Source organism: Xiphophorus maculatus, chromosome 9 (genome assembly GCF_002775205.1).
Source record: "Xiphophorus maculatus strain JP 163 A chromosome 9, X_maculatus-5.0-male, whole genome shotgun sequence".
Classification (NCBI taxonomy): Eukaryota; Metazoa; Chordata; class Actinopteri; order Cyprinodontiformes; family Poeciliidae; genus Xiphophorus; species Xiphophorus maculatus.
Genome location: NC_036451.1, coordinates 21,300,076 through 21,328,032, shown reverse-complemented (window position 1 = coordinate 21,328,032; position 27,957 = coordinate 21,300,076). Strand labels below are relative to the sequence as shown.

Genomic DNA, 27,957 nt, shown 5'->3' with positions numbered 1-27,957 from the left:
GTAAAGAAGCCACCTTGGGGCTGTAATTGCATCATCTTTCACCTCAGTGGTCTATCAGCGGTGGATGTAATCTATCCCCTTATGGCTTTGTACTTTCACATGACATCAATGTTCAACAAAGGTGTTACCAAGCCTGGGTTCTGTGCTGAAGAGGTTTAATGAATCATAGGTCAGTTCGGGGTGATTAATTAAGAAACATCTCTCTGAAAACGGCCACATTAAAGGATCGGACCGTCAGAAGTGGTGATGGAGATCGCTGTGGAATATTACAAGAAACTCTAGCTCACTGGAAGCAAAACAAAAAGAAGCATGAGGGGCAGGGAGGCTGATAACATTGTTATACTTCAAAGTAAACAACAAGAGATGTGTTGGGTTTTTTTTTTATGAAATATCCCACGTTGCTTTTTTGCTCAGAAAAATGACCCTCACTGCCTCATTTATAGACCGATAGCAAGTGAGCTTGTGGCACTTGGTTTGAGTCAAAACCCTCGGCGCCATTTCACTGCTTTATTGTAAGATACGACACATGAAAGGTCTGGTGATTTCTGCAAGCGTTGGGACTTGTACAGCGGCTGCCGCATTCAGTATTGGATTTAAAGTGCACAGTTCTGGGTTGACTACACTTTAATCCTCGTTTGTCTGAAATGTGTTTACTGCTTGTAAGCCACAAATTGTTGGTAAACATAGAAGGGGGGGTCCGTGCTGTGGTGGCGGAGGGGATAGTGCAATCCACGTTTGGAGGCCTTGAGTCCTCGACGCGACCGTCGCGGGTTCTATTCCCGGACCCGGCGACATTTGCCGCATATCTTCCCCCCTTTCCTGTCAGCCTACTTTCATATAAGGGCACTAGAGCCCCACAAAAAGACCCCCTAGAGGGGAGAAAAAAATATATATATAGAAGCGGGAAACAAAACTAACAGCACTGATGTGAAGATCGCAACCTTGTACTGTAAAGTGACACTCTGTGACAAGAAGGAATGATTCGAATGCCATTCTTCAAGACCATCAGAAGACCCTTCAATCCACCTCTGTGTAGAAGTGTTGCTTTTTCTTTGAACGTGTGCTTTGACATGACCTGACATGCCCCAACATGACAAACATTGTGGTTTTGTTCAAAGTTTCAATGTTTTGATATGTGTCCAAAGTAAAACACCTGCTTAGCAGAACCGAAACAGGTGTCCCACATCAGGAGGATGTACAACCACACAACAGAAACACACACGCACGCACCCCCCCTGCACACACACACACACACACACACACACACACGCATGAGATGCTGGATGAGGCAAGAAGACAGCTGAGAAAGAACATCTGCTCGTGGGAAAAGGGAGAGGGGTGTCTGCATACTTCATGGTTTCATAATGATGCTTCCCCTTCCATAAGCGCAACAAACACAGCTCAGGCAAAGCGTGCACGCTTTGCAGTCGCGGTGCCAGCCCTGGCCATTGTTAAACACTTTAAAAGTAAATGTCAAGCGATAAGAATTAGCTGCTGTGGTGAAAGATGATGTGTATCAGGAGAGCATGCTCAGACGGGGAAAGTCCTTAGCAAGAGATACTGTAACAGTGGTGGATTAGCAGGGATGAGGGAGTTTTTTCTCTCTGTCGTTGGACACAACACGGGTATTTCTGCTTTAGCTGACACACTAAAACGGACTAGGAAAGATTGAGTCTGTGTTGGAGCAGTGAGATTTTGGTTATTCGTCGGCAGCCCACGCACATCCTGAAGGGTGCTCGGCCGGGTTTCTAAAATGTGACGACTCATGCTCTCGCACCTGCTTGCTCGAGTCGGCCCCGGGTCTGGAGTCAGATCTTGAAGACAGGTGGAAGAGGTCGGCCCGCTTGCAGGTGCCCTAACCACAGCTGAACTCGATCAATCGCAGTGCATTACCCACAATACCTCACAACAATATTTCTGGTGGTTGTTTTGATGTCTAACTGAGCACCTCACCGCACAGCGGGGGACATTTTAGTTGTTTTGCTCCACCGATTTGCGAGCGATTTGTGAGCAGAAATTAAATCTGGATCTGACTGAAAGCTGGAAAAGTGAAAGTAAAAGGTTTGCAGAAGGCAAGCCTCACGAAGATGAAAAGTAAACTAGATTATTAGAAATGAGAGGAAAGTAACAAGTCCTGCGCCCGAGATAAGAGCCGTGACACATTCTGTGTCAAATCTGAGTGAAATAAAACACGGCAAACAATAAAAGTAAAAGTAAAACGAAAGTCCCTTCCAGAAAGCCCTTCATTTACTGTCTAGACATAGACGGGGCTCTGAGAAACCAGCAGTGCTTTAACAGAAATCCTCTGCTTTGGTTTTTCTTGGCACTTTCAGACCGTGAGACAAAAACATTTTCAAATTCTGATTTCATTCATTAGTTGAAGATGGTGGTGTCCACCGTGGCAGCAGCAACAGTGGATGGATTTTGGCCCACTCTTCTTTGCTATTGTTTGGATGACATGAATATCTGGTTTCATCACCATGCCAGTCAGACCACCATCGTTTTTCAGTAACGAGTAATCTAACGTTACTTATCGAAATCACTGTGCGTTACTATCTTCTTTTGGATTTTAATCGTATTTCCTCTACGCCTCTTGTCGAGTGACCGACGTCTCTATGCGACAGAAATGTAAACAATGGAGGGAGATGCACATTTTGTTGGTGGACAAACTGGAACTATTTTGAGTTTCTGTCGCCAAGTCCGATTATTATAAGCGGCTTTGGGCTTTATTTTATTTATTTATTTTTTAAGTAACTTGCAAATTTAATGAGTGGCGGGTTGCGCCTTTTTGGGCTCGTTTTTGAAGTTACTCATTTGTGCTTGGAAATAAGCAGAGACTCATAATAAATCCCAGAATTTGTCCGTCATTAAGGTCAGGCTCTCCCTGCCCATCACTTCCCGGATGATCCGCCCCGCTGTGTCTTTGTTAATGTCAAGTTAATATATCACCTCTGAATGACGTCGAGCTTGGCGCTGCGCTCCAGAAAACTGCAAACATCGAGACTAATTTGAACAGCGCAATAAACGTGAAAACAGCCACGAATAAACGTGTCCGTAGCTGCAGGAGGAGCTCTGTGCGCGGTGCTTTGACACCAAACACAGGGCCGTAACGCAGAACCTGGAGGCTGGGGGGAAATATGGGGGCTTTAAAATCCTTCTTAGAGTTTTCCAGACAACAGTGGACCACACAAATTACTCACGTTTTTTTTTTTTTTTTTTTTTTTTTGTACTGTTATAACCATTAAAAAATCTCCCCTTCAGTTCAACCTTATAAATGGAGACACGTTGTTGATGTTACCATTATAAAACAGCTTACAATTAAGTATTGGCAAAGATCAATGTCATTTTCACAGCGTCGTTGTCAGCAGCCGCTGAAAGTAACTATAAAAGTTACTTTTAATGTAACTTAGTTACTTTCCAAATCAAGTAGTCAGTAATCTAACTGAGTTACTTTTTCAAGGAGTAATCAGTAATCTGATTAAAGTTACTTTTTCAAAGTAACTATGCCAAGTTGATATATATATATATAATATATTTTTTATATTTTATTCATAAATTATTGTTTGTATTTATGCCTAAGGAGAATTTAGAAACCAATTAACTAAACAGTCATGATTTCAGACTGTGGCAGGAAGCCGGAGCGCCTGGAGAGAAACCTGCAAACAGGAAACCTGTCAAATCTTTTTACCCTTTTGTCCCGTAAATTTAAGTCAGACACATGTTTGGTCCCAGACAGATTTCTCCAGCCTCAAGATGGTTACTAATTAGGTCTTCTAGAAATTTTTCTTCTTCTGAATTCAATATTTTTGGCTCCTCTCCAAAGGCACCTTTATCATCTTCCAGAGGAAAGGCTGGAGAAACTGTAACATCCGGTGTCTCATCATTTCTTACCTTCTCGTAAATGTAGATCAATTCATTTTTGGACATGTCTTCACTGCAATCGTCGTCTGCAGTGAAGACATGCTCTCCTTTTATTAAATAAGAGTAGAACTGGGTTGGCTTTGAATCTCCACAGATAATGGAGGAAAGGTGGAACCTCTCACTTCCACATTCACAATCTGCAGGCACATCCATGGTCTGATTGGCAACTACCTGGTGTATCCTGGTCTGGCTTTGGAGAAAAAACACCAGCACGTTGTTATCCGTCAGGCAGTGTTTCTTCTGTAAGGCTGACCAGCTGCCTGAACAGCGACCTTTGGCCCCCAAATCCAACCAACTGTTAAAAAGTTCAACTATGTCTGTTGGATATGTTGCCGATGGAAGGGCAACCAGGGGGCCGCTGTTCAGAAGCTCAGACATCTTGTGGGAGCAAGACCTTGCTTCAACAATCAGACGCAAAGTCTTGCGTCTGATTGTTGCTATGGAAACGATCAGATCAGTTCTGCATGACTCAAGCTGACATAAATGCTTAAATAAAAAGCTTTTTTTTTTATTTATTATAAAGAGATTAATAGATTTGTATATGATTTAATTTTTGCATTTGTGGTTTTCCATACCTGCTGTGGTAAAGCATCAGGCAGTGATCAGACTCCATCAGGGAGGACTGTTTGCTAGAAAGTAGTGGGAGCAACTTTTTTGGCAAACACCTGAGGCCACAGAACTTCTCTGTCCACTAGACTTTACAACCCTTTCGAGCTTGAAGACGTCAGCAACTTTTCTTCTGGTTGGCGAGACGTGAAGCTCTTTGCAGTCTTATTTTATGTCACCAGATAGATTTGTTTGTTTTAGTAAATTTCTTGATTTGACAAGTGAGGTAGTAATTAGTGCTGGGCTTGGCTTGTGAGACTCCACGATAATAATCTGATTAATCACATTTACTTCACATTTGACTTCACACGCAATGGCGTGATTAAGTGACCTTTTGCTATCTCACGTGAAAGAATAATGTGGGAGGTCAGCCCGCCTCTGTTATGCTATTCACTCACCAAACAAATGAAGAAGTCGCAGACCCGGATTGGCTTCACGAGTCGACGAGTGTTAGAGCGATGACCAATGACCAGTTACTTTCTGACAAAGAAAGTGATATAATTTAAATTTGATGCGTTTGCTCAACTGTCAATAGGATCCTTACATCATTAATGTAGGGTTTCACCAACTCAAACTTAAGATTTTCTAAGATAATTTTGAACAGAATTTAAGACCCATATCTCCACAGAAACTGCGATGGACTGGCAACCTGATGACTGGCCAGGGTGACACTAGCCTCTCGCTTGTTGACTGCTGGCGACCCCACTAGGGACAGGCGCGTTAGATTGGTGGATGGATGGATCTCCACAGAAATGTACAGACTTCGTTCAGCCAACTCAGAGTAAATTTGCACTTACTCATGATAGACGCAAAAAAGCTAGCTAGCTAGCTAGTCACAGAATGCAATGAAGATGCTCGAGTGTGACTCAAAGTTCGATGTGAAAACTAAAAAATAAAAGGGATTAACCCTCCCGCCTCCTTAAGAGACAGGGTTAATAGCAGGGTCATTGCGGGTTGGCACTGACCTCAAGTACACTTTTACAATTTTCTTTTATGTGTGTGGTTTCGGGAACTGACGGTCTGATGGGACACCACACTTTCCTGCTGTAAAACCATGACGATACTTTCCGAGGTTCACGCTAAGACCATTGGAGGGTCTAATAGTCCTGTTAATTCAAAATTTAAACCCTTTGATTAACGTATTAAAGGTCAACTTACTTTTCCGAACAAATTTAAGACATTTTAAGGCTTTAATTTGAATGTAACACTTTTTGCGGACTCCCTGTAATGTTTTGAAAAGAATGCTATGAAGTCTTCCAATGCCTCCTGTACTGCCCACTATATTGTTTAAAACTCATTTGTACTTGATGTCACCATCTCCTTCTCTTATGATTTACAGTCACAGGAAACTCAAGAGGCAGCTTTTCGTGGCACGTTGATGAAGGAAATGTGTTGTGATAGAGATTACGGTTAACTCCACACTCAAAGCAAAGAATATTTTCACATAGGCTCAATGACTTGGATAGATTTCTTGCCATAATCAACAAATCCTCATTTGAAAACTGTTTTTAGGTGAAAGTCTAATGGCAAATTATTTTGGTGACCAGACTAAGAAAAAGACAACTTAGGTAGACAGATGTAGACCATAGTTTAATGCCAAAAATGAACTAAAACACCCTAAAACCTCTGACCCCCACCAAGATTCAAGTCTGTCATGTCAGTAGCTTTGAGTTACGGCACAGTATGGCACATCATCTCATTCTCTCCTTTTTACTCTCTCTCTCACACACACACACCCACACACACTAAATTTCATTTAATATTATAGTCCAAATATTTATATCCCATCAGTTCATTAATCTACATCACTACTTAAATATGTACAATACTGAGCAAAAATGAGTCAACTATCAGTTCCGTTTAAAAGTCAAAATAAATTGAAGGAGTATTTTTTTATATATATATAATTAAAGTAACTTCTCAGTTTATTGGCTCCTTCAGCTCTGGTCTGAAGTGTGGCTTTCACAGACATGTCGGAGTCTCATTTCAAGCTTTCACACTTCTTCATCCGTCGTCTGCGGATAATGAGGCGTACATCAACAAGCATGACCGATGAGGGAGGATTTGGCACGAGGTGGGAGGAACATCGACACCAGCAGTGGTAGAATTTGCTTGCAGTGTTTGCTTTCCTTTTCACAGCGGTCCTGAGAGGCTGGATGTGAAACGGTCGCACTCTCCGACTCTTTGGCCAGAGTTCTCCATTGAGGATGGCATTTCTCAGAGAGTCGATAAACGGATGGAGGGTGAAGAAACGTGGCGCCTTTCGCCCACCGTGCCGTTTCATTTGCTGCTCCTGCTTCCCCCGAAGCTGCAGAGCCACTGTCTGAAGACGGCTGTTCGGACGAGCCTCGCCGCTTGTTTTTGCTTTCCTACGGATGCGGGAGGTTCATCCGATCCTCTATCAGCGCGTTGTCTGGGCCTTGTGCTTCCATGCACTGCTTCACAGTTGCTATGACTCCGTTCAGACGCCTGTCCAGAGCTGCGAGGTGAGGCTCCGCCAGGACGGGATTAATGGGATCAAAAGCGAGCGCCTGCCGCATGGCCGAACTCAGGACTCCACCTTTCAGGAAGCTCAACCTGTTCCAGGTGGAAACACGAATCCTGCCGCAGGGAGTTGAAAGCAACAAAACACGCAGAGGCGATTGGTTATGGGAGAGACCAATCTGATGAATGTGACTTGACCGTGTGGGGACTTACATGCAGCACTGGTAGAGGGGCGCCAGGATGCTTCGCTCATCCAAAGAAGGATTGCCGAAGCTGCCGAGAAAACACAACAGAGATGAACAAGAGAAGTTAAAGGTGTGTGAATACTCCATGCATACATAGAACTATTGAGCTCTTGCCTCAAAATTATTGAGAAAGGACTATTTTAAAAAAGAAAGTCTTTATACTGAGCACCGATAGACAACAGATACATGTTAATGTTGCTCATATTTTTACACTTATAGGTGAAACACTCAGCCCGCCTTCATTCGACCCACCAACATCAGGATCACTCATCCAAAGAAGCAAAAGTCATCAGACCGTGACCTACTAGTAAGGCCCCACACTATTCACGCTATTTTGCATGGGCAACCACCGTTAAGACAAAGAAAAAGTACAAAAATGTAAATAATAATTATAATTACTGAAGAAATGAAATAACTATACAAATAAATAAATAAAATAAAAGTAAAATCCCTGCTTGATGAGATTAAGAAGGTTTGGCTTTGAGTCTGCCTAGGCTTCCTGGATTCCAGAGAGAGAATAATAATTTATCCCTAAAGCTTGTTAGTGTATGTCTGATATTTTTGTTTAAGCTGCATCAGATCTCCTCGCTTTAGACCAGCTTTTATAGGGCCTTTGGATTTATATTTGTAATAAATATCCTTGTGTGTGCAAGCAAAGTAGTGAAAGCAATGGTGTGTGTACGACTTTTCCTAATTATGAGGAAATATAGCCATTGCTGCTTTGGGTTGTGGATTAGTATTTAACCACTATGGCAAACAGGAAGAACTATTCGAGGAATAGATCTTCCTCAAAACTGAAGAAGTAGAAACTGTTGTGAGATATTGTCACATTCTCACTTTAGTTGAATACATTAATTGCCTTTCCTTTTACTCCATTTTCCTCCATTTTTCACCTGTGGCTCTGTTTTTGTTTCATGCTCCGCTTCTTTTCCATAATCTCCTCCTTCTCTCTCCTTCTTCCCCCCCACAGTAATAACGTTGTTGAAATAAAATTCTCCAATAGGCTTAAACCTCTGACTTTGTTTGTTTATCTTTCTCGATTCTCAGTTTGTGTCGCACCAAATGCTGCTCCAAAAGCCGCTAGCAGCAGCAGCACGACCGTTGTCTGTGTGGAGTTTGTTTTTTTTTGTTTTTTGCACAAAAATGCAACATTGTACGGGTTGGCAACGGAAGCGAGCCAAAGGCAAAAACCGACGTCGTCCCAACTGGCAAGAAATTTGCAGTCGACTCAAACTGTTGCCTGACGAAAACTCCTGTGAGGAAAACAAAACCCTACATAAAAGATACGAGATTAAATAGTCCTGCCACTACAATATTTTAAGACGTATGGGGAATGCATTTAAAACCATCTTATGTGTTTTTTAAGTGAATTTAAGACTTTTTAAGGCCTCGATTTTACGATTAAGGCTTTTTAAGGAGGTATAAGTTATTTAAGGTGGTGCGGTTTGTTAGAGAATAATCCTCATCATCCACCCAATGTAAAACCAACACTCCCTCATCCTACCACAGCAGCAAAAACGAAGTGGCTCAATGTTCAGATGAATATCTGCTGTTTGGTCCAGAAGCAAAAAAAAATAAAATCAAATTTAAAAGAAATCAGATACGAAATAATGTATTTGTTCTGCCAGGGAGAGACTTTACAACCAGACAAAAAAAAAAAAAAAAGCCTGACACCATGCTTCTCAGAAAAAAAAGAGAAGTTATCAGTAAAACTGTTCACAAACCAGACTGTGTTTATAAAACAAACAAATTTAAGAGCAAGACTAGAAAAACCCTCTTCTTTCCATCCGAGGAGTGGGTGTGTATGACTCAGTTATAAAGCGGTTTCAGTGGCGGTAAGTTCTTGAAAAAGAGATGGGCAAACTGGAAGAGATGAGTGACAATTTAACAGGATATCAAAAGTGAGATGTAAAAAGTGGATTAACAATATCCTTATGGTGCCGATACGTTTACTAAAAAGGAGAATTTTACTGTAACTCTTCAGGAGTGACTAATCTGTTTGTTCAGTGTCAACGCTGCACACAGACTCCGCTCCAGAGTCTCAGTTACGGTAAAAAAACAAGGGACTTCTTTAAATTTGATGCAAAACAAACATGGTACGACTTCAAAAAAATAAACGAATAAATAAAAAATGCAATCAAAATAATTTCATCTTGTGGTTTCATCACTCCTCACCTCTTGGCGTTATCTAGCAGGATGAGCATGCTGGCTCCGCCGTCATCCTGGAAACTCTCGTAGTGATGGCGATCGGCGTTGCCAATCAGATAGTCAAAAACGGCTGTATCAATCACATCAAGGAGCCGCGGCCCCGCGTCGTATGGGGGCATTTTCTTCACCGCTTCGCAGTAGCTTTCATCATACTCCCACCTATGTGGAAAAACAAACATGAAAGTTCTTTTGATAGATTAAAATAAGTTTGTTTGCAATGGCAACTGGAAGTACCTTCCTGTCAGCCCACAAAAGATAAGATCAGGTGGTTAGAGCCGCACTTAAGAAGGAAGCTAGGTTGACAGAAAAGTCATTAAATTACAGACATCACAGAAACCAAACGGCCAAATAAATTTTACAAGACAGGAAATGAGGTGAAACGTCGGGTCTGCAGCTCCGTTTATTTTCTCCCAATATGATTTCCTTGAAGCTCTTATTGCTCTTATTGGAGCCGGTGGAGTGTGCTCGTAGCTGCCCTCTGTCTACACGGTGCAGCTGTGCACACACAGGAGCCAGAAAGGAGAAACCAGAATTCACGCAGACAGGAAGAAAAGTCAGTTAGGCTAAATTTAGATAAAGGGGAACAAACTTGTAGGTCTGGGCTGATGTGAGTTAAATTACTCAGAAGAGGGTACTGGCAGCCACTTAAAATAGTTATTTCATGGACTTTTTAGCTCAGCACGTAGCAGCATGTTTGAAGAAATAAAATAAAATAAAATAAAATAAAATAATAAAAATAAATTGAGAATAAAATGCAAAATAAATGGCCATGGAGGAAGGTGTACACTTCTGCCAAAAATATCGAAAATATTGAGATTAATTTGACATTTTTAATATTAAAGAAACTTGGATATTGCCTGACGTCAAACTCAAAGCCCAGAGAAAAATCTCTATACATTTACGATATTAAAAAGACATTCTGGGCGTGCCGTGGTGGTGTAGAGGATAGCGCGACCCACATTTGGAGGCCTTGAGTCCTCGACGCGGCCGTCGTGGGTTCGACTCCCGGACCCGACGACATTTGCCACATATCTTCCCCCCTCTCCTTCCCCGTTTCCTGTCAGCCTACTGTCATATAAGGGACACTAGAGCCCACAAAAAACCCCCTGGAGGGGTAAAAAAAAAAAAAAAGACATTCTGACATGGTCAAGTAAAATATTTTGAAAAAGAAAAACAAAGTTGTGTGAAATTCTAAAGTCCACTTCCAGGTAGAACTTGGCTTTTTTCCTGCGTCAAAACATCTGAGGACCCGATTCGATGCAGCCACAGGTTTCTTACAAGTTTCTGAATTTACAATTTCAAAGACTACCCTAGTTTTAATTTCATAAATATATATGCCTTTAATCATGATGAACTGTAATTTTTTTTTATGCAAATGTACAACTTTTCAACATCAAATAACATCACATTCTTTTCTTGTAAGCATTTCTTTGGGCAGAAATTTATGCCTCAGTGGATATTTTTTAACGGCTCAAAATTCTTTTAGTAAAATTACTATAATGATTTGTACACATGAAAATGCTTTGCACTCTATTATGATCAAATTTGTTATTAATCTACAGAAACTGAGAAAAAAGTGACACGCTGTTCAAATAAAACTAACTTTTTCTTTACAAATTTCCTGTATAGGTTGAAAAACATTTGAAGTTTTAACTTTTCTGTGGCTCACTTTTATACTTGTAAAGTATTTATATATTAAATACATTATTCCCGTGTGCAAATATAGTCCTGGTAAGAGCTACTAACAAACATTATTTAGGTCTCCAAAACTAAGTTCTAGTTAATCTTGTATGAAATGTGTCTGGTATTTCAGATTAGTATTATTAATTGTCAAAAGTTATTTAAAAGTAGGCATTACTACAGTATATTCAACGAGAAAATGCAGCCCAGTCTTGACCGAGTCTTCACTGGAGGTGGAAGAGTTTCATTTTTAAAAACTTTCCGTTAACCTTCAAAAGCATTTAGTAGGTTAAGCTTCACCCACTGGTTCTAATAACGTCATGTCTGGTGCAATAAATGGCCAGGGAGTCTGCCAAATTACACAGTTTACAAACCACTTGTTGATGTTTGACAGATAAGCCGGTTTCATCATAGACCAAGCTTATTTGGCATTTATTAAAATGCATCTTTTGTTTTGGAGTAACGTTGGAGTCTTTCGTTATTGTCCAAATCAAAAACCTAGCAATAATGTTGTGATGTGTCTTTAATGCGTTAAAAATCAAGCTAACGATTTGAAGGAATCGTTCGCCCACCTGTAGGTGGATTTATACGACTACATTTTGAACAGAACCACTAGTAATCACCTGGAATTTTTTTTTTTTTTTTGAAAAACCCTGTAATTTGCTACTTTTATTGCATCCAGTTAATTTCTCTTTCCCAAAAATCAAATTCAGGGACTTCCTCTTTACGATGATCTTTTCACTGATCTCATTAAAGAATGTTACTGTGCTAGAAGTTCCCAGGCAAAATACCATTTCACAATAAAGATTCACCAGGACATCTCACTCTGCATGGGTAATGATGCTTCCCTACATGTATCCGTCATCTGGACCTCCTCTGACTTGAACAGTCTTGGATTTATTGATACTCCTCTCTCCTTTCTGCCATCTCTTAACTAAGAGTAACTAATAAAATATTCTTCTTCACATAGACATGCTGTACTTTTTCTTCTACGGCACAATATTTATTTACCCATCATAAAAAAATACACCCACTAACATTCCTGCTATCCGACAACATAAGCTCTTCGTGACCAGCAGTCCATTTTTCTAAAGCTTTTGACACCATCGTCCACTTCACATCACTCAAATGTCTTCCAGATGTTTATCCTAAACAAACTGTGAAAGGTTTGGAAATGATCTCATAAGTAGTACCAGGCAGTTCAGATGGACGGTTCTATTTGGACCCATTGCAAATACCCAAGGGAGTTCCACAAGGCTTAATTCTTGGCCCATTGGGGGTTTTTCTCTTGTTTTTAAAAGACAAAAATAAAATAACCTGGGAGGATTTAAACTTTAAGCTTGCCAGATATTCAAAAGTAAGAGATGAATTGGAATAGGGAAGTGTTAGGTTGCTGGCACTTAGTGCTCAAAACAATCTTCAGAATGGAACAACCTGGCAAAACAAAGTCAAATATATAAAATAATGAGCAATATCAGCGTTGAGGACTGAAGATGTGGTAAGGCATTTTAAGGATCAGCATCTCCAGAATGCTTACTTCCCATTTTCTAGCTTGCAACATAAATGCACAGTTCCATAAAATAAGTATTTTTCCTCTTTTCTGACAGGTGTATATTTTGTAGATCAATAAACAAATTTTAATAGATGGTTAATAACAACAATTGCCGTGGAAGTGTGTCTCCTGTTTAAGGTCAAGCTAAACCGTCAATATATTTTTAGTCTGGACTTTGACTTTGCCTCTCTGAAATAACAACTTTGATTATTTTTCTGGACTTGTTAATGTGTTTCAGATGATAATTCTTTGTAGTAAAACAAAACAAAAGTCTTCTCCCAGCTATTTCATCACAAAACAAACAGAAATAAAAAAAATAAATAAAAAAATGAACTGAAATCTAAAATTCTGACGAGTTTTTACAAAGATTAGCACATTGGTTGTCCTGGTGAGATAAGAGATCTGGTCAATTTTTCAACATATTATTATATTTTCTTACAACAGCTATTACTTCAGTAACAGTGGCTAATAATTTAGACATAAATGCTAATGACTTTGTCTTTCATCCATTGATGAATTGCTTTAACTGGCCTACTTCGTGTTATCAGAGAGGTTCCATTTGTGTGACATCTTGATTCATGCGGGCCAGGGCGCCATCAGGCCTGGTTGATCTCAGTTATTTTTATTGGGGGACAGCCCTTGTTTTTCAAATGAGACCATTTTAAAAATAGCTTTTGAATTGACATGTCTGTTGTTACTTGAGTGCAATGAGGAAGCAAAAGTAGAATAAACTAGGGGTCGGGGTTTCATGAGAAGTTGTGGAATGATTGTGATAACGACAAAAGTGACGATACAAACTATTCGGTTCTTTTTTAGGCAACTGAATGTCCAGCAATCATAGCTCCACAAATACAAACTATGCTCTTGAACATTGGTAATGTGCTTCTTTGGGACACCAGTCACATAAAAAAAGTGTGATTTGTATGACTAAACTCTACACAGCAACTACATCTAATCATATTTTCAAATTTATTGATACGTTCACTGAACAAACAGTGATACAAACAATAATAGCAAAACTGACAATGCCGACAGTACAGATGCTTTTGGGTTTTTTTTGGTTTTTTTAAACAGCGTTAATTGGAATTTATTGTGACAACCAATTAGCTTTCTTGTTATAATAAGAGGTTTTTCACTTTTAATGGCAAATTATATGATGAATGCCCAACCCTTAGAATAAATACTCCAATCTTTTCTCCCAAAACGCAAAACATTTCCTCTTTGTGCAATAATTGCTAAAAGAGAAGCAGACCACCATCATCTATACCGCAGTTTTCTGCTCCATTCACCCATGTGAAAGCCACACTAACCATCAGAGGTCTCTTGGGAAATGATGGGATGTCTGAGTCTGCAGAAGGGAATTTGTTGCTGCAAAGCAGAACTGTGTGTAACTTCCCTCACCAGCCGAAACAGCGTACACACCCGAACTGCATTCTGACCTCATGTTATGAGCAATCAAAGCTCAACCACATTCAGGCATCATCCTGAACAACGCAACATTTAAATTTTTCTTGATAACCATCAAACCGAATCGCGCTTGTGTCACAGAATTGTCCCAGGCGGCCATAAATTCCTCACCCACCTGGCCAGTTTTCCCTCTCTGTATGTGCGGCCCCACGGGTGTCTGTGTTTCTGCAGGGGCCACACGTCCGGCAGCCAGAGGGTCAGCGAGCCCTCCATGGTTTCACCGTCCGCACACGCCGGCTCCGTCTCCCGGCAGTAGTAGCACTTCCCATAGAAACACGTGTTGTTACCTGAAGAGAGACACGATGAGAACGGGAATGACACGGCTGCTGTGATTTAGCACAAAAAAACAACAAAAAAAAACTTAAAATATACGTTTCGTCAGGAATAAGTCATGAGACTGACATTTTACGGAAAGTTGTTAAAAATATTCCAACTTCATGGGCAGCAGTGAAGTTATTGTGTTTTTTTTCATCGTCATACAAAATGTACTCTGAAAGTTGCAGGTTTGACTGACGAGTTCAAACTTCATATGTTGCTCATTTGCATTATAGTAAAGCAAAAAGGAAAAACAAGAAAGCAAAATATTAACCCGGGTTCAGAGATGAGTCAGCGTGACGTACTGAACCAGCGGTGAATTCACAAGACGTTTAGATGAACCGTTTTATTTTTTCATTTTTATTTTTTCATTTTTATTTTTTCTTTCCCCCTGCGGTGTGATGTGAAAAAAAAAAAAGCTTTTCCAGATTTGTATGATGTTTTCAGATGATTTATCAGTGTGACTAAAATCTACAAAGATTAAATGTTTCTGTAAGATTTCAGAGTTGATTAAAAAAAACAACAAAAAACAAGGTATAAACTATCCAGAAAGAAAGAAAGAAAGAAAAATACTAAATCAGCCAGAAAAGCTATTGTACCACTTGGTGTTTTGGTTGACAAAAATAAAATGTAAAAATCAAGACAAAAATCTAGTAGAGTAATTACAATAAGAGTCAGCAAAGGTCTGACGATGGCAAGTAAATTAATGTTAGCAAATTAAAAACTGTAAATATAGAACGGGTCCGAGTCAATTCAGCCCTTCATCCAGTCCAGGGGCCTCCAACCTGCGGTTCCGGAGATGCAAATGGATCTTTGAACCTTCTGCAGTGGCTCTTAATAACTTTGGCTAAAAATGAAAAAGAACCAGCTAATGTTTTTAAATTTGGAAATAACAACCAACACAGGTCTTTTAACAGTTACTTAGTCTATTTCTACAACATTTGCATTGAATTCTAACAAAGAATGACACTAAAAGTACTAGTAATATGTTTTTTGTCATTAATTTGTAATCTGTTTTATTTTACTTTTAAAAACAATCCAACCTCTTCTTGCTAAATTTTATGTTTATTTTAAATTCTACAAACAGAAATAAAATGGTTGCCGTTTAAAAATAGCTAATTTCCTACAGTAGACATTTACCTAAAATTAAAAGTTGTCCTTTTTCAAAAAGTCGTGACATTTGCGGCTCCAAACGAGTTTTATTTGGCTGGCCTGAAAGACCCCTCTATGTAGTCCTACTTCCTGTTTCCTGTCTATGATCTGCCATTTCAGACAAAAAAACCCTTGCTACCCAGATACTGAACCATAGCGGATCCGTCTACTTTTCTCCACAATTTCACATCAAAAAGATGCTCAGATTTTGCTGATAATTTAGTTCTACATTTTATCACCGTTTCAATTGAACTGGTTCTAATCCCACTTTGGATTGAAGGCTCTTACAATATGTCAGATTGTGACCTGGGACCAAAACTAAATAACTGCGAGACCTCCTGCAGGAGAACCCAAGTTACCACATTTTAACCTGAAACACTAAAACCTGTTTGTGTATGAAAAGGTGAAGGGCTGAAAATGATCTTCTCACAAAAATACTGAAGTTATTAAATGAGTAACAAAAATAAAAACAACATAAACATAATCTATAAGTCAAGTTGGTGACACAGAGCGAACTCGTGTGATTTAAATGGGCAACTCTGCTGCACTGTGCAATAAAAAAAAAGTGAGCCAGAGCTGCCTCTGTACATACTTCACAGAAGAAAACTCTCATATGCAAATTTCTACACATTCTGGATTTTCTCTGCCAGTCTAACACTCACAGTGTAAGATATCACCTTTACCTGTGATACAACCTGATAAAGCTGCACAGTAATATAAAAGCCTCATCGATCGTCATTTAACATCTGAACTGCGACTCACCGACACGGAACTCTGTCGACTGTATTTATCTTCTAAGGTGGTTTTATATAAAGCTTCTCCCAAAAATATCGATTCGGTCTCCAGATCAGTGATTAAATGAATCATTTCAGCCAATCAGGCTGGAGAACTCGACAATCCCCAAAGGAAATGAAAATGATCGGCCATAAAGTTTCCACACTCCCCCCAACATCAACCTGTGCATAAAAATCGGCCTTTTTGCTTTTGTTTTATTTCAGGGATAATCGCAAAACTAATTATACTTTTCCATGTAAATTTCTGCCATCTGCCTGAAACTTGACGTGTTTACCAGAGTCATGCGTTGATTAAACCTGCCGTCTTCTGTAATAATTAGATTTGCTTCTTTTCCCCCGCTTTGATTTGATTTAGTCTAGAAACGTTGTAAGATTCCTGCAAAGATGAATATATTCTCGCAATTGATCTTCTGTTTATTTTAGATTTATCAACCGTAATATTAACTAGATCTGGATTACTTTCTTCTACGACTGAAATATGTTCTAATTTTAAGGTATCTAAAAAGAAAAAGTTTTTTATCCCCTGAGAAAGTAAAATACCACTGACGTAAAAACACATCTTACATCGAGTATCTTTAATACAGAGTCAATGCATTTCTTAATCCTGCTATGGGAGTGTGGTGTGGGTTTTATGACTGAACTGAAAGGGCAAATAAAACCACATTTTTGAAATGTCTGAAATAAATAACAATAGATAACAGAATCAAACGGTTTTTCAGCATCACAAATCAAAATGACTGATTTTTCATTTTACTAATGTGTCCCATTAAATATAAAGCTCATCCTGAGTCTGTTTGTCTTTAAGAAATTCTGTTTGGTCTAGCAATTATTTGCAATATTTAGTTTATGCTTGTTAGTTTAAAAAGAGTGCAATCAAAATGACTTGGTCTGACTTTTTCCCCAAAGAAATTTTAAGGAACAGAAACACTGGTTTGCTTCAACACGTCCAAAAATGGAGGAGGAGCAGCAGCTCCTCTTCATCTTTATGAAATAAAAACGGACTTATAGAGCAGATAAAGAACAAAGAGCATTTTTATACAGCTCTTTTCTAAAATGAGGAGCCTCTCTGGTAAAGGCATCTACAAAGACTTAAAATAAATTCATCTTTTATTGTTGTGACATAATCACAAAAAAAAAAAAAAAAAAAAAAAAAAAATCGGGGTTCAATTTCAACGAGGGAAATCCCACAAACACAGAATATAATAAAACATTTTATTAAAGAAATTAATCTCAGTAGTTTGACTCAACATGTGTTTATTTGTGTCTCAGAAAATCCAGATATTACAAAAATATATACATATAAATATATATACACTGCTCAAAAAAATAAAGGGAACACTCAAATAACACATCCTAGATCTGAATGAAAGAAATATTCTCATTGAATACTTTGTTCTGTACAAAGTTGAATGTGCTGACAACAAAATCACACAAAAATCATCAATGGAAATCAAATTTATTAACCAATGGAGGCCTGGATTTGGAGCCACACACAAAATTAAAGTGAAATAACACTACACGCTGATCCAACTTTAATGTAATGTCCTTAAAACAAGTCAAAATGAGGCTCAGTATTGTGTGTGGCCTCCACGTGCCTGTATGACCTCCCTACAACGCCTGGGCATGCTCCTGATGAGGTGGCGGATGGTCTCCTGAGGGATCTCCTCCCAGACCTGGACTAAAGCATCCGCCAACTCCTGGACAGTCTGTGGTGCAACGTGACGTTGGTGGATGGAGCGAGACATGATGTCCCAGATGTGCTCAATCGGATTCAGGTCTGGGGAACGGGCTGGCCAGTCCATAGGTTCAATGCCTTCATCTTGCAGGAACTGCTGACACACTCCAGCCACATGAGGTCTAGCATTGTCCTGCGTTAGGAGGAACCCAGGGCCAACCGCACCAGCATATGGTCTCACAAGGGGTCTGAGGATCTCATCTCGGTACCTAATGGCAGTCAGGCTACCTCTGGCGAGCACATGGAGGGCTGTACGGCCCTCCAAAGAAATGCCACCCCACACCATTACTGACCCACTGCCAAACCGGTCATGCTGAAGGATGTTGCAGGCAGCAGACCGCTCTCCACGGCGTCTCCAGACTCTGTCACGTCTGTCACATGTGCTTAGTGTGAACCTGCTTTCATCTGTGAAGAGCACAAGGCGCCAGTGGCGAATTTGCCAATCCTGGTGTTCTCTGGCAAATGCCAAGCGTCCTGCACGGTGTTGGGCTGTGAGCACAACCCCCATCTGTGGACGTCAGGCCCTCATACCATCCTCATGGAGTCGGTTTCTAACCGTTTGTGCAGACACATGCACATTTGTGGCCTGCTGGAGGTCATTTTGCAGGGCTCTGGCAGTGCTCCTCCTGTTCCTTCTTGCACAAAGGCGGAGGTAGCGGTCCTGCTGCTGGGTTGTTGCCCTCCTACGGCCTCCTCCACGTCTCCTGGTGCACTGGCCTGTCTCCTGGTAGCGCTTCCAGCCTCTGGACACTACCTGACAGACACAGCAAACCTTCTTGCCACAGCTCGCATTGATGTGCCATCCTGGATGAGTTGCACTACCTGAGCCACTTGTGTGGGTTGTGGAGTCCGTCTCATGCTACCACGAGTGTGAAAGCACCACCAACATTCAAAACTGACCAAAACATCAGCCAGACAGCATAGGTACTGAGAAGTGGTCTGCAGAACCACTCCTTTATTGAGTGTGTCTTGCTAATTGCCAATAATTTCCACCTGTTGTCTATTCCATTTGCACAACAGCAGGTGAAATTGATTGTCAATCAGTGTTGCTTCCTAAGTGGACAGTTTGATTTCACAGAAGTTTGATTTACTTGGAGTTATATTGTGTTGTTTAAGTGTTCCCTTTATTTTTTTGAGCAGTGTATATATAAAAAAAAAACATAAAAGGATTTTTACATTTTGGTCCCGACTAGTAAAGACCGATACATAGTTTGTGCTACAGACAGAAAGATCTCCACAAAATGGAAAACCAAGAAAATGTCGAAGCAGAAGGAGCTGGATGCTCAGAATGCTGCACCTGTTCATGGAAAATTGAGTGGAAGGGAAAAATGTGGCAGAAGGTTCACAAGCAATGAATCTGACTGAGAATCTGCAGAGTATTTTCAGGAGGAAGGTGTGAGAAGTAATGATTCAAAAAGATCAGAAATGAAAGTTTGGACGATCTCATACCGTGAGATTCACTTTCTGAATAGCACTCCAGAAATAAATTAGCGGTTTGATATTCTAATTCAAAGAGGCGCACCTGTTCCTTAGAGCTGGTGTGAAACCGAGCTGTACAGTAATATCAAAATAACATCATCATTCATCAGATTAGCCTGTCACCAACACATTGAACTACATGCTACTTTTCTTCAAACTAATCTTCTCAATCTTAAGTCAAACTCTCTCCTGCAGTGGTGTGATAAATGTTCTCCCCCGCATTAAAATGTTTGAGATTCAGCAAATTCTAATATTGGATAAAGATAACCTGAGTCAATACAAAAAGACGTTTTTAAATGATTTTATCCTTAAGTGTGGGTGGGGGGAAATTAATCAAACCAGCCTGGGCCTCTAAATCATAAATCAGATGTCAGTAAAGTACATTTTTATGAAAGCTGAGCTCAATTTTAGAAGCCAAACTAAGGCCTGATAATCATCTGACCTTATATATTTTAAATAGAGTCTCTCTGAAGGCTGAAAGATTTCAAACAGTTACACATCATGTAAAACAATGTAAAAAAACCTAAAGGTTACAAAGTCATTATTTTAGACAAAGTCTAAAAGAAGCTGCAGCAGTGCTGAACCCCACAAGAAGAACTACTCCTAGAGCACATCGACAACGTTTTTCCCATGATTAAACTAAAGGTTGAATTTTTTTAAACTAATGATAGATAGATTTTTTTTTTATACAAGCGTTCGAAGCGAGCATCTCTCATAGGGCGGAGGAGAAACCCAGAACTGACTGGAGAGGCTCGATTTCCCGTCGGGTCTGGGAACGCCTCGGGATCCCCAGAATGAGCCGGAGGACTGGATGGATTTTCATAAAGTCGTTAAGGCTTTTATACTTACAGTAACTGTGGTGTTAAAGGTGGAAAAGTCCTGAAAATGTTTACAGAACATGACGCATCATCATAAAATTGCAACTTTATAAAAATTTATTGTTTTTTTGGATGACCAAAATCAGAAAATCCTTGTTGATGCATGTCTGAAGACTTTTACAGACTACAGTTTCTGTGGTGTTTAATTTGACCTTTGTACCTGCAAAAAAAAAACCCCGAATTGGATCATCTGTAGGTTCCAAAAATAAAGAAAAGATTTTTATAGATAAAACAGACTTTTATCTATAAAAACCAGCTGAACTAACTTTAATCAGCTCTATTCCAAAATTTCAAAGTAAAGAATGGAGTACAGTACGCTGATAATAGATGTTTTTAAAGCAGAGTTTGGACACGTTTTACCTTTTATTAGTTTGTCAAACTCTAAAAACAATTGTGCAAAGTCCTTGGTTTGGATGTCTAGACAGGAGATGAAACTGAACTTTTTCTGATTTCTTAATGCGCGTACATTCAGTCATTGTGTAAAAAAGCAAAATACTGATGGCTAAAATGTGAAACTCCAGGTATGATGTTGCAATTCAAAAATCAAGAATGTTGATTTCACATAAAATAAAGGTACCAACTGTGAAAACCGCTGCATTTCTTCAGGGTTTTTTTTAATCTTTGTGCATCAAAACAAACACTATTTCTCCAACTCTTATCATTTCCATGTTCCATGGGAAATTATACAAGCAAATTCCCGGCTCAGGAAGAATAATAATTTGGTGTTTATGATGTACTTTGTCTTTTTAAATCTCAAGCTGGTCCGATGCATACTTCAAAGCAGATTCACACAACAGGTTTCAGATTATTTAGATGAAGCTGGTGCACCCAGACTGGTCAAACATGTTTATTCGGGTCATTCTCACATCCGTAATTGAAATTCTCCAGAGTTTTGCTTCATCACAAGCATCACCGATGCCACGCCCCTACAGGGTGGATTTCTAGACTTTATTCAGACTCAATGTGCGGCGAGACGGAGCCAGAGAAATACAGGACATGCCAGTTTGACGGAGAGTGAATATGAGTCTCACAAAGCTCAAAACAAACTCAGAACGAGAAGAAAACTTGACAGAAATATACGAGGATCTTTTATTCCAGACTCAAAGCCAGAGGACTGAAAACGCTCACCTCTCGTAAGAAATTTGCATGCGGAGCGGAAGGAAAGTGCAGACTCACCCTGCATGAGGAAAGTGCTCAGCAGTTGATCGGTGGCGACGGGTTTGATCTCCGTTCGCAGGTTGACGTATCGGCCCACCACCAGGGGCGCCCTCCTGAACCCCAGGATCCTGAGGATGAAAGGAAACGTCACGTATCGTTTTGAGCAAGAATAAAAGACAGCGATGTGTGACGCTCACATAAACACACACACACACACACACACCTGTCCAGGTGGAAAGCAGCCACCTCTGCATTGTGTCTGTCGTATCCTGCGTACGGCTCGCCTTCAACCACGTAGTCTCTGTTGTATCTGAGCAAGAAAATCAGACAAAGTCAGAATTTTAACCACTTTAAAAGGACAAGAACACCACAGATGGATGCAAGCAATTTATTGACTTACAATTAATAACTTATTAGATCAAAATTAGTTCCAATCAATTAGCTAATAATGTCTGCTTAGATCTTGCATTAGTGTTGTAGTTTGGCCTCCATCCAGCAGAAGGCGCCGCTGGTCATCCTTAATAGCAGCCAGTAGATACAGAAATAAAGAAGGCAGAGCCATACAAGGATGGGAAAAAGAAACGGTCCAAACAGAGTCCGGTGTGGGATGTAACATGAACTTTATGCTGTTTTGTTTTGAAATATAAACACTTGAAAAGCTCCTTTAGTTTCATCTTAACACTCATGTGGTGAAAGAAAAACAGAGGTTGTTACGCAGAAAAATTATTTATGATCGAAACAAAAACCATGTCAATTAGCATGATTGATTTTAAAGACTATCACGACTTAACGCACTTCATGGAGCAAAATTTTACTATTCCGTCAAGAGCAGCCGCACCATGAACATATCTGTTCATGGTGGATTAAGTGTTTCACATATTTTCATCTGTTATTGTTCTATTCAGCAGGAGGTTCCTGTTTGGTTATACTTTCTAAATACGTGAGAAAAATCACAAATCTCTTTTTTATTCAGTCAGTTAATACAGTTGACAAAATAATGTTAAAATGTTTTTTTGTTTGTTTTTTTTAATTCAGCACATTATGAAAAGTGCATCCATGCCTTCATGTGTCAAAACCCAGGGTTTAAAGACAATGCTTATCAATTCATCGTAAGTCAATCAATCAACACATTAATCGATATCTAATCACAGAATGATCTGAAGTCTGACCTCTTGGGTTTAAAGACCACTTTCTGGCCTCCGTCCAGCACCAGCAGGGCTTTGAGCTGCGTGCCTTTGTAGCCCACGTCGGCGCGCTCTATCCTGGCCGTGCTCAGCGAGGTGAGCACGGCGGCCAGCTCGGGGGTCTCCTCGGGGTACACCTCTCGGGGGCCCACCCACTGGCTCGCTATCTCCCACGGAGACTGGAGAGTGTGTGTGAGGTGGGCTCCCCGGGGCAGAGAGAGACCCGACTCCATCTGTGGGGATTATCGCGCAGTTATAAACGCAGAATGTAAACACGGAACAGATGGACGGATGAACTGCCAAACAGATGAGGAAAGCTTTATACAACAAAAAATTATTTTTATGCACAATCTCTTTCATTTTTATTGCGTGAAATCCTTTTTGATAAGACTTTATTTGAAGGGGTGTGCATAAGACTAACATGACAACACTTGTCATGAACATGAAGGAGTCTTCATGAATGCGGTCATGAAGTGTCAGTCGGTAAATAATGACACTTTTAATGCAAAAAAATCACACATTTATTGTAACTTTTCTTTAAAAATGTCATTATCCACAGAATGACACTTCATGGCAACAGTCACAAGCATTCATGAAGACTCCTTCATGTTCATAACAAACGTTTTATGTTTATGACAGGGTGGTGTCACTGTCATGCACACCCCTTCGTATAAAGTGTTACCACCTTTTCAAGGAACAGGAACCCTGTCAGCTAAGTATGTGCTGACCTTCCGGAAGGCGCGGAGGTCCCGCCGACTGGCCGCAGAGCCCTCCCCTCCGTCCAGCAGGAAGATCTTGGCCAGGCCCAGAAGCAGGAGCACGGCACACAGCACCACCATGCGCTGTTTGAGCTTCATCTCCGCCTCTCCCGCCGGTGTGTGTGTGTGTGTGTCCCTCGCAACGAGTCGGCCCTCACCGTCGACACATGGCGACCGTCCCCGACCTGCCGAAGCCGCCCCGGAGGATCGAATCTGTCGCCCCGGATTTTTTGCCTTTTTTTTTTTCCCCCCTCGTGGACGTCAAACTTTTGAGTGTTCCCTGCAGGGAAAGAGGAGGGAAAGGAAAATGAGAGACGGAGCAGAACCAATCAGGACAGTTGTGCTGCTGATAACGTGTGATGAGGAAGGGATTGATCTGCTGCCCCGGTGGGTTATTCCCCTCCATCCTCTCTGCTGGGGGCGGGGGGCGACCCAGTTCTTCTGCCACTCAGTGGAAGCCTACCCAGCATATAACCCTGTTTCAGTAACGACCGCGGCTTTATTTCAACAGCAGATAAAACAGGAGCTACTGCATCGAAAACCATTGAAACCTTGTGCAAACTTTAGAAAACTGTTCTTTTTAGCTGTGAATATGACAACTGAAAATATCGTATCTACATTTTGTTTCCTAATTTAATAAGTCAATGATTTTATTTTTTGTCCTTGCACTGAATTTGTTTTTATCTTGTTTGATATGTTTTCAAACTCTCTTGATTTTTCTGCAAAGCACTTTGAATTGCCTTGGACACAAAATGTGCCACACAAATACATTTTTCTTGCCTAGAAAACTCCTGGAGTCGATTACATGAAACATGGAGAAGAAAAGTTTTTGGCAGAAAGAGAAAAGCGATAAATCATGCAAATGGAAATTATTGAGCTCGTTTTAATTTATCATGCAATTAATTGATTTATTGATTATTGTGACAGGCCTGGATAGCCTGTATGTATTTAGTGCTTGGCAGCAACATAAACAGGTTACTATGCAACGTTATGATCCCATACACATGACGACATCATGTCTTTTATCTCCGATTCTGTTCTCAGGTGGGACTGAGATGGAGTCATCAGCAACAGACACACCAGGTGGGCTTGGTGTAAGACCAAGGATGAACAATATAGTACTGAAAGAAGCCAACACTCACTAGCCGCGTTTCCGTCAATGTTTTTTTCATCCGTAAAACAGCAAAATTCAAAATAGTTTCTCCAGCTTTGCAAAAGAAAAAAATATAACAAGTTGGAGAATATGAACTCTTTTAAATACCACGGTATTGAGATAACCATGGTATTTCAATACCATGGTTATCTGGTTATTGGTATTTCAATACCAATACCAATAACCATGGTATTTCAATACCATGGTTATTGGTATTGGTATTGAAATACCAATAACCAGATTATTCAGATTGGATCATCTGAAAAGAAATGCAGATGTGGCTCACCATGCAGGAACTAAACCTTCTGTCTCAACCACCACAGTCTCCAAACGATGAGAGCCAATATCCTCTAGGAACAGGAAATTACTGAGCAGGCTTTGAATGCAACACACACCCACGCGCTCCACCATGTTGCCAGCATCAGATTAGACTACATAAAATGCTACTCTGAACATATGCCACACTTTAATACCAGTTAGTATAGCTGTCAGACGTTAAGGAGACCCTCAGTTGTATGTCAGATGAATGTCTCAGAATTACTTCGGCCGTTAATCTGGCTGTCAGTTTTTTTGGGTTTTTTGGCAATAATGAAAGCTGATGTTCAGAGAAATATTTTCAACCCCTTTGTTATTTTGCAAAGAGGAAATCGAAGTGCAAAGCTGATTACCGAAAAGACTTGCAGCAAAAGCTGCTCTGTGACGTATCAACTCGGGCCTGAAAACAGATGCGTGCCACACTTTTCAGATTGTATTTAATAATTATGTGCCGATCGTGTGATGCTTTCTGTTGGTCATGCTCAGTCTCAAACACATATATTGAGGTTTGTGGTCGTTTTGACAGAATGTGGTTATTGACTGTTTTGTATGTGTCAGTAGAGACTGTAATTTACATTTTAAACAGAACAATATCTTCACAATGAATAACATTTATGTACACAAGAATCTGACATAAAACTCGGCTGCTGTAAACTGGGTCACAATAAGACCATTAAACGTATCTGGGTCCAGCGACACCAACACTGCGAGGCAACAACCTCCTGACTTACTCTGACTCAGATAATAGACATATCATGATCCCCAGCAGTGGAGACGAGACATTATACGATGAATAATGATTCAAAACTTGTTCTGTCTGCTAAATATATTCATAAATGTGGGTTCAACCTGGGTTACACTGTTGCATCACTTATAATATTTACCTGCCACGTTAGCCAGAATGTTAGCTAAGGCTATCACACCCAGGGTAATCCTGCCAGGCTGACAGGTCAACATTTACAATACCGTAAATATGTGGCGTGTGAGCCACGCAGGCAGGCGATCCTAAACAATCGCTCTTTCATGATGCTGCTGCTTAACACCTCAGAGAAAACCAATCCAGGGGTTAAGATCCCTGACACGGCATGAAAACAGTCTAAACCTTCCCACACTGCTTTAAACCAGACGCACGCCTACGTTTTCGCCCTATTAGGTCACCAAACCCTCCGCATCTCCCCGAAGAAAGCTACCAGCCTAGCAAGCCGCGGCTCATTTATTGCATTAGCTAAAAGAAGCCGCTAGCAGGATAGCTTCCGCTGGGTTCACGGACCGGGTTGACTTACCTTACGGCCTTTTTATGCGGCTCATCGTAAATGGAGCGGCCTCTTGGTTTATCGGTAATGACGTGAAAGCCAGGCACAAATTATTCCGGCTGCTAGATTAAAGCCAGTGTCATTTCCACAATCCAGTCGGTTGCTCCCGTTTCTCCGCCCTCTCCCTCGATCCCAGCTCTGCCGTTGAGCGTTCACTTCCGAAACACTTCCTCCTGCTGCCGCAGGGGCAGCAGCCGCCCGCCAGGTGGCGCTGTTTCACCGCTGCGCCATGACGCCAGGCGGCTTGCAAGCTAATCAGCTGGAAACAAACTGCACTTGAGTCACGGTGGTTCACATGTGGGTGTGACACCAAAACCACAGGATTGAATGGTCCACTATGAAACTATTTATCATTGTTATAACAAACCATATCCAGAGGCGTAACATCAAATTATGCGTGACATGTTTTTTTTAATGATTGCAGAGGAAATTCCAGTCTTTTATCAAGATAAAACCCCCAGTTTTTATCTTCATATTATGTCTAAATAAATATATTTGAATCTTATGCTCTGACCTTTCACTTGTTGAGCTGGTCCCTTGATGGAAAATTGGTACATTATGTGCTATGAAGAAAAAACAAAACACTAATCTAATGTGGTTTTGTGGCTTAAAAAACAGTTCAGTGCTCTATATCACGTCTGTGTTACAGAGAATAAGCTTAGATAATTAATAAGTCAAATATTTTTAACAACTCCCCTAATACAGTTACAGCTCAATAAATGAGAACATCTTACAAATAATTTATTTCAGTAATTCAATTCGAAGAGAGAAATTAATTTATAAATCTATTTTTTAAAGAATTAATTCCAGTTAATTTTGGTTATCATGACTTTCGATAATGAAGTGCTATGTCGTGATCACTGTCAGGAGGGGGAGCGCCACAAAAGGGGATTGTTAAAGAGGCCAGTTCGCAGAGCATTATATCCAAATACGTTACTGGAAAGTTTAGTGGAAGGAAAAAGTGCAAAATTAATAGAAATAACTGCAACCTTCAGAGGGTTGTGAAAGTCCTTATAGGGTTTGATAGAGATTCACAAGGCGTGAGCGGCTTGTGAAGTCAATTTTTCAAGAGTCAGGAAAATGGGTTATAACTGTTGCATTGCTTGTGTTAAATCACTCTCTAACCAGAAAAAATGTCAGAAACATCTTAAGCCAAGGAGAAAAAGGACTGACCCATAGTCCTGTTTTCAGAGGAAAACACATTTTACGTTTTATCTCAAAGTCCCAGATCCCTGAAGACGGTGGAAAGACGTAGAGCTCTATCCATCTATCGATTAGTCCAGCTTCCACAGTCAGTGATTACTTTTGGAGCTCTGACATTTGCTGGTGTGGGATTTATAACTTTCAAAATGAAATTAAATAACCAAACCACATGCAAAGATTTGAAACATATCACTCTGTGTGTATTGATAGATATATCGCTCAGATTTGAGCTGAATTACTGAAGCAAGCTGACATTTCAGTGACATTTGAGATTCACTTGTATTTTAAACAAGCCACTGTCAGATGGATCCCATCACATCACGCGTCTCATGGTTTCTTTTATGTGACCACATGGGG

General features: G+C 40.3%; 1 protein-coding gene across 1 annotated transcript; it reads right to left on the bottom strand.

The window, feature by feature from the left end:
- Positions 1-6,096: 6,096 nt before the first annotated feature.
- Positions 6,097-26,569, bottom strand: fam20b (FAM20B, glycosaminoglycan xylosylkinase). Its single transcript, XM_005795557.3, has 9 exons — positions 26,368-26,569; positions 23,587-23,896; positions 22,844-23,091; positions 21,898-21,984; positions 21,693-21,802; positions 14,279-14,450; positions 9,432-9,623; positions 7,225-7,284; positions 6,097-7,128 (listed from the first exon to the last, which is right to left on the bottom strand). The coding sequence occupies exons 2-9, from the start codon at positions 23,713-23,715 to the stop codon at positions 6,897-6,899; spliced, it is 1,230 nt and encodes a 409-aa protein (XP_005795614.1). The 5' UTR covers positions 23,716-23,896; positions 26,368-26,569; the 3' UTR covers positions 6,097-6,896.
- Positions 26,570-27,957: the final 1,388 nt, after the last annotated feature.